Source organism: Akebia trifoliata, chromosome 4 (assembly GCF_017979445.1).
Source record: "Akebia trifoliata isolate Shusen 1 chromosome 4, ASM1797944v1, whole genome shotgun sequence".
NCBI lineage: Eukaryota > Viridiplantae > Streptophyta > Magnoliopsida > Ranunculales > Lardizabalaceae > Akebia > Akebia trifoliata.
Window position 1 is genome coordinate 9114295 of NC_141378.1, and position 14317 is coordinate 9128611.

General features: G+C 33.8%; 2 protein-coding genes across 4 annotated transcripts; one reads left to right on the plus strand and one right to left on the minus strand.

Moving 5' to 3' along the window:
• The first annotated feature begins 437 nt into the window (after positions 1 to 437).
• LOC147403588 (uncharacterized) lies at positions 438 to 6537 on the plus strand. 2 transcript variants are annotated; one of them, XM_086439210.1, is made up of 6 exons: positions 438 to 707; positions 1828 to 1924; positions 2667 to 2843; positions 5006 to 5104; positions 5208 to 5453; positions 6047 to 6537. In XM_086439210.1, the coding sequence occupies exons 2-6, from the start codon at positions 1862 to 1864 to the stop codon at positions 6344 to 6346; spliced, it is 885 nt and encodes a 294-aa protein (XP_086295336.1). In that variant the 5' UTR covers positions 438 to 707; positions 1828 to 1861; the 3' UTR covers positions 6347 to 6537. The 2 variants fall into 2 exon arrangements, with proteins under 2 accessions (XP_086295336.1, XP_086295335.1); XM_086439209.1 differs by having other exon boundaries at positions 439 to 703.
• A 3515-nt stretch (positions 6538 to 10052) lies between these two features.
• LOC147403589 (uncharacterized) lies at positions 10053 to 12691 on the minus strand. 2 transcript variants are annotated; one of them, XM_086439213.1, is made up of 3 exons: positions 12484 to 12691; positions 12264 to 12382; positions 10053 to 10323 (listed from the first exon to the last, which is right to left on the minus strand). In XM_086439213.1, exons 1-3 carry the CDS (start codon positions 12630 to 12632, stop codon positions 10304 to 10306), a joined length of 288 nt encoding a protein of 95 aa, XP_086295339.1. In that variant the 5' UTR covers positions 12633 to 12691; the 3' UTR covers positions 10053 to 10303. The 2 variants fall into 2 exon arrangements, with proteins under 2 accessions (XP_086295339.1, XP_086295338.1); XM_086439212.1 differs by lacking the exon at positions 10053 to 10323 and adding an exon at positions 11045 to 11347 and having other exon boundaries at positions 12484 to 12690.
• Between the last annotated feature and the right edge of the window lie 1626 nt (positions 12692 to 14317).

Below are 14317 nucleotides of genomic sequence, written 5' to 3' on the forward strand. Positions count from 1 at the left end.
CTTGGACCTCAATCTTAAAATGTTCTTACATTTTTTTTTTCTTCCTGGTGTTTTTAAATTCTTCAATTACATCCAACTATGTCTCTATTTTATTGAAGGGTGGAGAAGAATCTCTCTAGCCTTTCTTAAATAAAGAAGGAAATTTGATCTAAAATCCAATTTATTTTTGTTTGGGAATGCAATCATACAATTGGAATGTGCATGGGGAATTGTTTGAGTGATGGGTACAATTAATATCAGCTGGTGTACAAGTAGAGTCGTTCAGTATTTTATAATTATAAGATACAGAGATTCTATTAACACACCAAATTATACTTAAAACATCGTTCATCAGCGTTTTCCAAGTCTTTCGAGGATGGTCCCATGTGATACGATTCTTCAACGACTTCGAAGGTCATAAATGAGATATAATTTCAGAGGACGTAACCGTGGGAACCGGAAAAGCTTAAAGCTCAAAAAAAAAAAAAAAAACACACACAGAAAGCAAACACACTGACTCTCTCTCTTTTTCTCTACGTGGGTGGAAACTTGAGGAGATTCATGTTCGTGGTTTGGTAGATCAAAGAAAAGAAACTCTCGTGAGGAGAAGCGACAATCTCTCATCCATTTCTCTGTTTCTTACAGAATTTATCTCCTTTTTTCCCTAAAAAAAGAACAGAGGGGAAAAAAAGGAGAGTTGATCTCCCTCTCTTGACTTCACCAGGTAGGTTAGCCAACTCTCTTTCTCTCTCGTAGTAAGAACAGATTTATCCAAGAATATAGGATTTCCTGATTTTTCGGAGCTATTTTTGGACTATTCTGGTGAATCACTTCTTTTACTCTACTTTTTACTGTAATTTTTGTATGATTCTCTCTCGATCGCTCTCGTATAGAAGGATTTCTGATGTAAAGTTTAAGGGTTTTTTTTGGTTTGCTTGTTGATCTTGAATTCGTCAGATCTTGACTTATTCTCAGTTTTTATTGATTAAGGTTCTGTAATTTGTTGGCTTCTTCAGTGTAGCTATGATCGTTCATCATATCTGGACTGGAACAGAGGTTTAGGGTTTCTTTTTCAAGGAGAGGCATTTAATACACTAGTGCTAGTGTTAGCTACTATTCCCTGTTGGATGATGATCTTACTGTATTTTATTTTTGCGTATTTGTGGCTGATTGACAAAAAAAATAAACTTTATTTTGGTAGGAAATGCAAAATGAAAATAGAATTCGGATCTGTGAGGGCTTGGTCCAGTCTGAAATCTAGATTGTATGAGAAGGAAACCTAATTTGACCCTTTGTGGTTTCCCACCTTGGAGAAGCAGTTAATTTGGACTGGGTCAATGAATTTGATGTAGATTCTTTATAAATGGATCACAAAATCGAGGTTTATTAGGGACTTTCTTTGAAAATTTGATAAATCTTGATCTCGTTTTTTATTGCTCCATTTTAGTTTTAAAAGTATTCACCAACATGAAAGTAATTCTCTTGTATAATTTTAGATCTTTTTGGGATTTAGTTTTTTCTGGAACTTAATGATTTAGATCAACATTTTATAATCCCCATGGTCTGTAAGTCTCTGTTGATAATCTCAAGCTCATTGCCCTGGTTTCAATGTCTGGTTACGTTTGGTGCATCGGTTTCGGATTCTAGTATAGTTTCCTTGTTATTTATCTCAACCATTGATTGAGAAACTTATCGTTTTGTTTAAGGTACAATTGATTTTTCTTCTTTTTCTCTGTCATCCTCAAAACCTTATTCCCAAGTCTTCTGTTATAATTGATTTTCCCTTTTGACTTTAGATAAAAGGCTATAAATGATCTCACTCAAGGGTTTACTGGTTTACTGCTGCAGGTCGGATTCCATTGCAAATTGACAAGCAGTCACCATGTTTCGTCGATGGCATTCTCATAACCATCAGGAGAATGATTCTGTTCAGCAAGATGCAAAGGTCATTAGAAGCTCCTATATACACTTAAGCTCATCCATCTAATTTATATGTTACATAATTGAGAGAGTTGACGGTTTGATAAGAAGGGCGGCTTTGTTGTATTTGAAGTAATACCTTTGAGAGTGCTAACTATTTAAATAAAAAACCCTTTGAGAGTGTTCCTTATTGATTGATTTATGCATTCTATTACAATGCTCTTTGGATAGTGTCATAGTGCTAGAATGCGTAAAGCACAACAAAAGATTTGGGGGTCGGTTAATACCCTATTTGGATGCAAAGTAGAAAGTAACTGTGGACGAAATTAGCTTTGGGAGGAAATAGTTTTTAGAAAGTAGAAAGTAGTTTCATTTTGCTTTTTAAAAAGTTAAGATTAAGATTTTTTTACTTTTTAAAATGAATCAAAACAAGTTTTTTAACCTTTTAACTTTCACAAGCAAAAAAAGAAAACTTTTGTAAGTGTATCCAAATGGGCTCTAAATGAATATTGTTCCTCCATTCCACTCTATCCAGGCCCAAGCATCTCTTCACTTATTAGTCACTAAAAATGTGTCCTGAATAATATATCTTATTTTTTAGAACTAGATGATAGAGGGAAATTTGAAGAACAACATCTAATTAGTTGAACTTTAAACCTTGATTTATTCTTTATGTGAAGCAAAAGTAAATCACAATTTCCTTAAAGGTAGATTGCCTATCAAGATGCTTGATTTGGCAATAATGCATATCCTTATGATACGAACAGGTCAACGAGCTCAAGGATGCTATTGGACCACTATCTGGACCCAGTTTACAGTTCTGTACTGATGCATGTCTGAGGAGATATCTAGAAGCTCGTAACTGGAATGTCGACAAGTCAAAGAAAATGTTGGAAGAGTCACTCAAGTGGAGGTTGACCTATAAGCCTGAAGAAATCCGCTGGGTATGTTTTCAAGAATATGCACACAAAAAAAATTAAAAACTTATATTTTGTACTCCTTTGCTTTTTTTCTCTCTTGATGTTAATTGTCTGTATGTTCTTGTTACGCTAAAATATGATTCATCACGGAAGAAAATGCTATTATCAATGTAATTGAGCCAAGTCCTCATCTAAATTGCATCACGATCTACTCTTTCATGTGGCGTGGAAGGCTTTTATAGAATTAATATAATAATCCTTGATAATTTTGGTAGTCTAAGAAACTTTTGAATTGATGCATTTCTTTGGGAAATTATAAAGCCAGACCTAGAAATCCTTGTGGAAGTGATAAGAGTAGGAAAATAAGGAAATATAAATAATGGGAGACCGCCTAATAATTTGAAAAATCTTAAGAGAATTTGTATAATGCATATCTTGGCAACCAAAGAGGCAAAGACAGAACTAGGACTTCCCCAAGGGAACAAAAGAAGACCAAGCATGCATTTCATGCAGGTATGGAGCCAGGATTTTCTTGTAGTGGGGACAAACTATAGTTAATAAAGAGAAATTCAGATGTTTTTGGTTTGAAGTTGAAGAAAAGGATATTTAAGTCATTTCCAATTAGTCTATTAGAGAAGGCCCAGTCAAGAGGCGATATCATCTTCAAAAATTGAGGGGGTCAAAATTGGAGGCAGGTGAGGGGATGGGGGTGAATGGGGAGGGAGGTGAGGGAGCGGGGGCAAATGGGGCTTGTAATTAGTTGAAAATACAGGGGTATCTCAGAGTTCTGTGGGGGCAACTGCCCCCACTGGCTCCACCCCTGATTTCAAGCAAAATTTGAAGCAAATATGGCCAGATGATACACTTAAACTGGCAGATTATGACATGGCTTGTACATCTCTTTCAAGTTTTACTGAGGCGCTTACCTAATACAGAGATCCTTACAGCTTTCTGTGGGTTCCTTGGGTTATAAGATATACTAAAAACTGGAAGGTTATGGTTCTCTTGTTAGGTACGGATGCCACATCAAACAGCTCTTCAAGTGTTTGTGAGGCACTCACCTAATATAGAGATTTCTCCAGCCTTTTCTGAGGGTGTCAATTAGCTTATGGATTGGCATTGTAGGACTTATTTTTTATTGATGCAAAGTTTTTAACGAATCCCAATGTTTCTTCTTTGAGGATTTCCATTTTTTATGGGTCATATGTAAGGAGAACTCTTAACCTTGGGTGTTGGCTTGTGGGGTGGGTTGTTCATGATCTTCCTCTGTTTACAATAGTTAGGCTTTCTCGACCTCCTTATTTTCTCTTCTATCAAAACTTTTACGTGTATAAAAAAAGTATGTGATGCTTATGCTGAACTTTTGAGGAAACCACACTGAATCATTGTCAGAGTTGAACGTAATATGTTTCAAGGCCACTATATTTTTATAGAACTGAGTGCTCATATTTGACCCGCATCTAAGGCAATTTGGATAAGATTTACTTCATCGTTAATTTCCATTTTAGCTATACTCTGTATATTATTCATGTAGTTCTAGATTCTATGATACGTCTATTTGTTTGGGTGTGCCAATTTTGTAAGTTCGTGAAGAAAAATTAACAAGGATGGGCCGACGCCAGAAATGCTTCGTTGATTGATTGTTTAATGAAGCAACCAATGTCCAATTTCATTCTCTTTGAAACTCATAATACATCTACTGGACAGAGGATTGTTAGGATTCCTGTTTTTTTTCCTAAGGTTTTCAGGTCTGTATCCAATTTGCATCCAATATTCAATGCTAGACAAAAGATTAGATCTTGAAACCAGAAAGACTGGCAATGATGGACTACTGATGACATAATGGTCAATGGTGTGAATCCATGGGGGTGTGGCCCAACCATTTAATGGTCCCACCTAGTAGATCTTTAAACCAGAAAGATATATGTACCAACTAGTTGATTCTGAGTCCTGATCTCTCAGATTCTATGATGTAACGTCCACAGAAAAGAAGCAAATAAATTGGCTTTTTTTACATTCTCCAGATTACTTTCATTTTTCATACTAGGTTTTTATATTATCCTGTAGGGTTTGCTTGTAATATTTCATAGTAACTTTGTCAAATATCCTCTAATGATCCTTTTTTTTTTTTTTTTAATTGAGGTTGATTAATTTGTACTAACTGTTTAAACCTAATTCATTATCAGCATGAAGTAGCAAGTGAAGGTGAGACTGGAAAAGTCTACAGAGCAAATTTTCATGATTTACAAGGGAGGAGTGTTCTTGTATTGAGACCAGGAATGCAGGTTTTGTACTTGATTTATCTTTCACAAGGCCTGCATGAAGTTTTGTTCTATCATGAAACTAATTAGCCTCATATTACAATCCTTTTGTTTTTGTTTTTGGCAGAACACTTTAGGTGCCGACAATCAAATCCGACATTTGGTATATCTCATAGAGAATGCTATCCTCAACCTTCCTGAGGGTCAAGAGCAGATGACGTGGTTGATAGACTTCACTGGATGGACATTGAGCACTAATGTGCCCATCAAAACAGCCCGAGATACCATAAACGTTTTACAAAATCACTATCCCGAGAGGCTTTCTGTTGCACTTCTTTACAACCCACCAAGGATTTTCGAAGCATTTTGGAAGGTTTGAAACTCTGCTTTTCCCTTAGATGCGGTTTAGGTCTTTAACATTTACCAAGTGAAGTTTCCAGTCGCTAAATACTTAACAAATGCTTTTAGCCGTAATTTCTCTATCTAAGGCTGGCAATGGATCAGTTCGCTACCGGATCTGTACCAAACTGCTATCAATCTGGAACCTTTGCCATATTATCCAGATTTGATGTGATCCGATCCGATCAGATCAGATAAAAGAAACTTTGAACTGAATCCGATCAGATTAAGGGTTCACTCAGTCCAAACTGATCTGATCCAAACTTACATGTTCAAAATCAAATTTAGGATCTTTTCCTAAATTTTTTTTTGGTGATAATGAAGTAAAAAATAAATCGATGAAAAGTGTCTTGCATCCAAGAAGAGAGAGAGAGAGAGAGGACGATTGTTTAAGGGATACACAATTTTAATGGGTCTGTATATTGCAATCCTATTGCAATCCGAATCCAATCTGGACATCCAAATCCTTTTTTTTTTTTTTGGATTGGATCAGATTGGATACTAGATAAAATCCGGTTCATTGCCTGCCCTATCTATATCAATGAACCTACTCACTTTGTTGTGCAGATTGTGAAATACTTCCTGGATACGAAAACGTTCCATAAGGTGAAATTCGTCTATCCAAAGAACAAAGATAGCATTGAACTGATGAGATCATTTTTCGATGTGGAGATCCTTCCAAGTGATTTTGGTGGAAAGGCCAAATCCTCGTATGATCACGAGGAGTTCTCAAGATTGATGGCCCAAGATGATGTAAAAACTGCTAGGGTGTGGGGATCTGACAACAAGCTTAATCACGTTAACAATGGGTATTCAACAGCAGAGGTGGCTCCTGAGCCACTGGTCCTTGCACCGCCAGCCAGCTGAGCTAGCCTGCCTGCCACTACTAGTATGCTAATGTAAGAGCCTAGATGATCTCTCCCATAGCTTTAATGAATTCCAGACTCATTAGTTAATGGGAATACTGAATATCAGATAAAGTATCATTTTGACCAACAAAGCTGGAACTGAGGTTCCATTTCCTATTAATCTATAAAAATGCTATACTTTTGCACCTATTCACATTGTCTGTGTTCCCACTGCTTTTTATATATTGCAGTATTCCATTTAAAGAATACCAACTCTTGTGTTACTTAAACATCCTTATGGGTTGAAAATGATGGATTTGTGAGAAAATGATCCAAGTGATTTGTATATTTACGGGAGGGATGGAGCAAATTACTTCAAGAATACCAATCCAAATCAAGGGTTTACTGTTAGAGGTTGAAGCTGAGGGTATAATTTTTTTTTTTTGTAGACCAAGGCCTTCAACCTCTAAACAAAGACCTTTGATTTTTGTTTTTTTTCCCCCAAAATTTAAGATACATTCATTTTAATCTAGCGTCTTCAACCTATGTGGAAAACCCTAGAATATTTTGCTAGCTACCATAACATTGCAGATGGCAAATCTAAATTACCAAAAAGAATATAGATAATCAATCAAAAAAAAATATATATATATATATATATAGATCTCTGTCCATGTGTAACTTTTGAATTAGATTTTAATTAATCTAGCAGCCAGTTTATGAAAAGAAAAAAATGGAAGTCCAAAAGAGATCATTTTCATCGTCATCTAAACGAATCCTATTCCTCCATTTCTCACCTTATCCAGAGTCATGTCTTACGTAATTGCAAGTTTGTCACTCCAATCACATACTCTTGTCTTCATCTAGTTATTGTTATTATTATTGTTTTTGTTTTTTAGAACATTCAACTTGAATATTTCTTATAAGTGGGATTGTAATTGAGGTCTCGGTAAGTATCATGGTGTTATAAAGACAATCATGTATGGACAATAATTATATATACAATAAAATACAATGGTAGATCCTACTCCTCCACATAAAGAGGGGTTGAGATTTAATCTCATTACGAATTTGGAAGATAATTTTTAATTTATATTTATCTTTCCAACTTAATCGCCTTTCCTTTCCTCCTCTTTTTTCAATAATACCCTTCAAATCTTATTATATTTTCTCTTCTCCACCCTTTTCTAGTAATACCCTTCCAATTTTATTATTTTCTATTTTTATCCTCTTAACCCCCAAAGAGTCATACATGCCTATTGTTGTTAAAATAATTGATGGTGATATTACATTCAAATTACTATGGATATTTTTTTTTCCAAAGTTCAATTTGAGTTCATATGCTTAGATTGATCATGCATGAATTTGTTTATATTCAAAGGAAGATCCCTCCAATCATGCTATTTGAAGAAAGTAAAAGATACCCATTAATTAGTGAGATTTAGCTAAAATTCAGGATACACCACGGATTCAAAAACAAGTATGACCTAGACAATATATATATAAAATGTGTGGTGTTCTTTTGACAAAATCTTATACAACATTCTAGACAAAATATTTTGTCTTATATAGACTAAAAATTTCAAAATAGGTTGATTTTTTGTGAGGATGATCTCTATAATGAGAAAATCATCCTCACAAAAAATTAGCAAATTCTAAAATTTCTAACCTTAATTTATAAAGTGAAGAATCGTGAACCGTCAATTTTACCGTTAGTTTGTAATTACTTTTCATGGGGTTAAAAGTTTCAGAATTGACTATTACAGAGATCATCTTCACAAAAAATCATTCCATTCTGAAACATTTTAGTTATATAAGACGAAATTTTGTCTAAAATACTGGTTAGGATTTTGTCAAAAGAACGCTGCCCATATATATATATATATGCAACTTAAGTAAAGATAAAAAAAAAAAAAATACCCCAAAGTTCAAAAAGAGGGGATACATTGAAAAGAAGATGTTGCTAGATGAGTGACTTATATTTGATCATGGGAGTAGTAGAAATTTTACAAGGTCGGGTAAGGCCAACCCTGATATACGGTGTTTGTAGAATGTTAGAGCATCTCCAATGGAGATGCTATATTGCCTCTTCAATTCCATTTTTAAAATAATAAAGTGAAAAAAATGTCATATTTGACTAAAGCTTCTCCAACGCTTCAAACTCCAAAAATGCAATGCTATTTGTATACTTTGGATGACAATTTGGTAAAAAGAATTATCCAAAAATGCACTTTTTCAAACAAAAACAGCAGAGAGAGACATATGACACATTGGAGAGCTTTTATAGAGACAATTTTAAAATTTGGTATTACCACCAAAATTTGAGACCCCGTTGAAGATGCTCTTAGGTTACCAAAAAAGAACCTGGTATCAAAATAAATGACAATGTCGAGATCATGATTTTAAAACTCTTTTCAGACTAATGCCTGGGCTGTGTCATCTCGATCATGAAGGCAACTAGGTGAGATGAACCAAAGTTGACTCACCCAATATTTTGAAAATATCGACTGAGATGTGTGCTTTTGATAAGGAAAAATTAATTTTCGTTTACTGATTTAAGGTTTGTTATCTATATAAAATATAGATTTTGTAACTAAGAATCTACTACTAATCCACCATATAATAAGAAAAATCATAATTATTTAAATATATTATATTATATCAATTTAGACAGTTTGCTTCTCCCTCAAGAGGAATTAACTCCGTTATAACTGGGGTAAGGTAAGACAAGATACCTGATTTTAAAACCATGGATAAATAACAAAATGCAAATATCTAGTAATAACCTCATTCAAGTAAAATAGAAGAAACTTGGTTTAAGATGATTTGGGCACGTACAAAGAAAACCAATGTCAATGGAAGTGTGTCACAGTTAGAATTATATGATTGTAAAACAGCAAATATTAAAGATGAAGGTAAACAATATCATACATATAGAGGCAACGATAAAGATATAAAGGCCATTACTTAATAACAGATATAAGAATAATGCTGAAGTGACCTCAGGCCGGAACCTCATATTGCACTTCTTGACTTGAAAGTGTATGGGACCATAGATGGCATCTATAGTTCCTATCTACTTTCACGTCAAGAAGTATGATGGGTCACTCCAGCAGGACTCCAAATATAACGTTCAACAGCAAATAGTTGATAATGTATTTAGAATGAGAATAATGCTCAAGTGACCTCAAGATTGTACCTCATATGGCACATCTTGACCTTGACATGAAAGTGTGTAGGAATCATAGATGCTTTTTGGCTCATATCTCGATGAAAAGCATCTATGATTCCTACACACTTTCACATCAGGCTGTGCGATATGAGGTACAATCTTGAGGTCACTCTAGCATGACTCTTAGAATAATGAGCATAAAGTCTAAGCAAACTACCTTTTCTGTAACTTGCTATTAACAACAGTTGTGGGAATCTCGAAGTGAGCTGTTTATCAGGAAAACAGAATCACTTGGAACAAGAACATAAGGTTTCAATGTCCTAAACTATAATACACCATAAGATTTAAAAGATTCCAAGTTCTAAACCTGAATTCATTAATAGTTTATCCAAGAAACCAACATAAATATCGTTTTTTAGCTAAGCAAACAAGATTAGTGGTGAGAAATTAGCAGGTGAAGGAGTTTAACCAACATAAATCCTATCGCTTCTAGAACACTGATGCGGAAAAATGGGTGAATGTCTTTTTGAAAGTTTATAACACTGAAGGATGAGATGCTCCATTTTTTTTTTTTTTTTTGTTCACATTGGTAAGCATAGGATGCAATGATCCTTACAGAACCACAAAAAAAAAAAAAAAAAAACAATATTCTTAGTGAAACTGATAAATTACACGAAGGATAAACAAAAATACTAAATGGGTCGGAAATGAAAAATGTGTGAGGAACTGGCAGATGACATTGAAGAAAAACCAGTTGAGTACAAGCTGATTTGGTTTGATTTAACGGTAGCTTTTCAATCTTCATCACCGAGGAACTGCGAAGTCTAAGTAATCCACAAAAGGAAATATAGGAAGATAATTAGTATCTGAAAAAATTCACTCAACGAAAAAGGATAAAGAGGTTTGAGTTATGAAACAAGTACCAAACAAGTTGGAGAAACAAAAATTTCAGCTATGTATATTTTAAGAACCAAAATAGGATAACAAGAACATATCATGTTCCTTGTAAGAAGTTTCACAAGATTTTCAACAAATTAGAAGTGAGGATGAGAATTTTAAGTGTTACTATATTTAATGATTTCAAAGATGGACTTGATAGGAAAATTTTCAATTGAAAGATCATATTTTTATGTTCACCGTGCCATGTAAAAAAATGAAAAATATCCAAATGAATTTATGTCAACCTCCTAATCCTATAGACCAGAACTAGACACCAAAAGTGATCCCATAGATATGGGATCATACATTGGAAGAGATTGTTGATTCCTTTCTTACAAGACACGTATTTGAAAGAAGTATCAATGAACGAGATTGGGATTTGTTGAGATTTTGCAAAATGTCATCCAAGTGAACTCAAACCATGAGCACACCGAAAGAATCAAAGTATTGGAAATTGAGCGAACTCATGGAGGAATTGGCCTTTATTTATTCTCATGATACCTCTTCTCTCTTAGCTATATGGAACATTCAACAGAACAAACATAAAGTTTTAGCTTGCATATAGCTATAACCTTTTTGGAGATCATATTTATCAAAAATCAAAAGTAACTCAGAAAAAATCCTTTATCCATCCATACCATCATGCAGATTACACCATGTGATTGCATCACGATGAAGTTAAAGACACAGAAAATAAGGAATCCCCAAAAAATAACATAAAAAAGGGTCCATAAAAGTGCTCTACAGAAGTTATTAACTTAATCAAATTAGTTTGCATTAGTTACTCAATAAACAGTTCAGAATTTCTAAGCTTGAAGGCATCTGTCTTCTTAATGCAACAATGACAATTCCATGTGTTTATTGCGCCGTTTACAGCCAGCAGGCATTGTCACAAAGGTAAAGCAAATCCTATACAATGAAGTAGAAAGCAAATCAGCATAGACATTAGAACATGAAGCTCGATACATCTATCATTATTAATTAGCATAGTTACCAAGTTAAGGTTTGGGAATTAATTGGCAAGGGGAAAATCGGAAAATCCAATAAAATCAGAAAATAATCGGAAAGAAATTGAGCTAGGATTAGGATTGTGCAATCATTACTACACCAAGTGATGTTCTCATATAGAATCAACAAATCCCAAATTAATTTATAATAATAAATCATCAAACCCAATATTGAGATCATCCATACAGCACAAAAAGTAACTATAGGTCCACAACACATTCACTGTTTATATTGTTCAGAATATAAAAAAATCATATGATCATGAGTCCAAGTTCAGATCTGTCGACTCGTCAAAATCATCAAATTCAATGTTATCCTCATCATCTGACTCTATGTCGGTAATGGTTAACATCTTCGTCAAGGTCATTTCCTCTTACCAGTGCATCGAGATCATCTTTTATTTATTTATTTATTGTGATTATATAGGTGAAGGAAAAATATCCCGATTTAATAACAATTCCTTCAATAAACCACAGAATTTGGTAACTATTCTAATTAGCATACTAGAAACCCCTGAAGGATAAAAAATTATGACTAGGCCATGTTTTGGAAGAAATTAAAGACTAAGAAATGAAATCTTTAAGACTCATGAAAGCTAATTGCAGCAATACAAGAAAAAACATTCATGAAAAAACATAAATAAAATATAATTCTTCTTTTCTTATGATGAGAAACACATTAATCATCTCCAGCACAATAGATTTCTCCATCCAACAAGAAAACGAACAATCAGAGAACTCCAATAATCTCATCTCATTTTCAGCTTAATCGTGAATCAATGAAAGTCATCAAATAAACAGAACTCGAAACGAATTACCTTGAGAAAGCCAACTCCAGCAGCTGGAGTCCACAGAAATGATGGATTTGAGACGAGCCGAAGCGATAGCGCTGTGGAGTGGCATCAGAGACTCTACGCTTCCTAACGCCATTAAAATCCTGGAAAAAAAAAGGAACCATAGAAAACCCTAGAGTCTTCAGAAAGACAAATATTAAGAAGAATCGGTTTCAGATTCGATCGCTGAGATCAAGGGTTTTACCTGGAAGCGAAAGGAGCGGATCTTGTAGAAGGAGAGAAGAGAGAAGGCATCGAACTGGCATTTAGGGTTTTGGAGATTACGGTTTTGGGTCGAATCGAAGCAAGAGACCTCGCACCCGCCATTCCAGCAGATCTACAGAGCGAAGCCATCTCTCCTCCAAGGGAGAGAGCTGAGACTGATGCACGAATGTAAAACCCCTCGAAGGCTCCAACACAGAAACACTTAAAAAGTTAAAACCCTACAAATCGTTGAGTTGAAACGGGAATCTCCAGTGTCAGTCGGATCGGTTTGTTTAAATTCGAGACACTTGGGTGCTGTTTGTTAAACTGAAAAAAATAAGTTAAATTCGAGACACTTGGGTGCTGTTTGTTAAACTGAAAAAAATAAGTGCTGAATAGCATTAAGCGTTGAAATTTATAAGCACTGAATTTAAGTGTTGAAAAAATTATTTGTTTAAATACTGAATCATGTTTGTTACACATTGCTGAAACTAGTAAATTATCTTCATTACCCTTACAATCATATTATACATTGTTTGCATGTTTCAAATACTTATTTATTATCAAACACAATAAAATATATTATTTTTTATAAAATTAAAATACAATTTATTTTTAAATAATAAATAATACTCAAATCTTCAATTTATAAATAATAATTTCTATTTATAAAAACCCACAAATTTCAAATTAAAAATAATAATGTCATACAAGTCACCAAAATTTGAAATCAACTTTAAAAGAACTTAATTTTAGATGAATAATTTTCGATGGAAATAAAGGATATGTAATTATAAAAGCACCCTATGAATTAATAAGGGCAACCCCCACTATAACCATTTTTTGTTTTGTTTTATATGGGTTAAAATTTTTGGAATGAGCAAATTTTTAGTGAGGATGGTCTATATGGTTTAGAGATCATCCTCACCAAAAATCAGTCTATTTTAAAACTTCTAACTCATCAAAAATAATTTTTTTTTAAAAAGGGACAATTTATGGTTCTTGAACTTGTTTTGATAGGATTAGAAGTTTCAAGATGTGCTGATTTTTTGTGAGGATGATCTCCTCATTGTAGAGATCATCCTCACCAAAAATCAACTCGTTCCAAAACTTTTAACCCATATAAGACAAAATAATTTAGCTATGGTGTGGGTTTATTAATTTGTGGGGTGTTTATATACTTATCCATGGGATATAAGAGGTAATATCCTTTGCTAAAAAAATAAAAATAAAGGGCATACTTGTCCGTGTTGAAAAAAGCGAAGTGCTTACCGCTTCAGCACTTTTTTTCAGCATCAAAATAGTGTTGAATTTTTTTCACTTATTTTCAACATCAAAATAGTGCTGAATTTTTTTCACTTATTTTCACCAATAAGCGCTGAAAATATAGAGTAAACAAACGTGCTATTTTGACAAAAGTGTTGAATTTAATTTTTTTTAACAATAAGCACTGAAAAATAGTGCAAACAAACACCGCTTTGGTCTTGCCTAGTAAATTGCAAATCATATGCAAATGCAAATGCAAATATTTCCTGCAATATGTGCGTACTGTATGGAGTGAGAGTAATGCAGATGGAGTGTATTCAATGCAATGAACCAAAATTTATTGGGAATATGATGCAATGCGATTCAAATTGAAATATTGGATTTTTTATCGGATTTGGATTAAACATAAAATCAGATACAAATTTCAGATTGGATTTACCTCAATTTGATCGAAAGAAGGCCTGATTCATTTTTAATATAAAGGACATTTCATCTCTCACTCTCTCTCTCTCTCTTCCAAATAAAAAATATTTTAGCTTTAAATCAATCGTCCTCGGCCAAGACTCAAA

Coding starts and splice junctions, on each gene's coding strand:
- LOC147403589 (XM_086439213.1), bottom strand. CDS start 12,632: ATGGCTTCGCTCTGTAGATCTGCTGGAATGGCGGGTGCGAGGTCTCTT. Junction 12,383..12,483: donor TCCGCTCCTTTCGCTTCCAG/GTAAAACCCTTG, acceptor TTTTTTTTCCAG/GATTTTAATGGCGTTAGGAA. Junction 10,324..12,263: donor CTGGAGTTGGCTTTCTCAAG/GTAATTCGTTTC, acceptor TGGATTACTTAG/ACTTCGCAGTTCCTCGGTGA.
- LOC147403588 (XM_086439210.1), top strand. CDS start 1,862: ATGTTTCGTCGATGGCATTCTCATAACCATCAGGAGAATGATTCTGTT. Junction 1,925..2,666: donor CTGTTCAGCAAGATGCAAAG/GTCATTAGAAGC, acceptor TGATACGAACAG/GTCAACGAGCTCAAGGATGC. Junction 2,844..5,005: donor AGCCTGAAGAAATCCGCTGG/GTATGTTTTCAA, acceptor ATTCATTATCAG/CATGAAGTAGCAAGTGAAGG.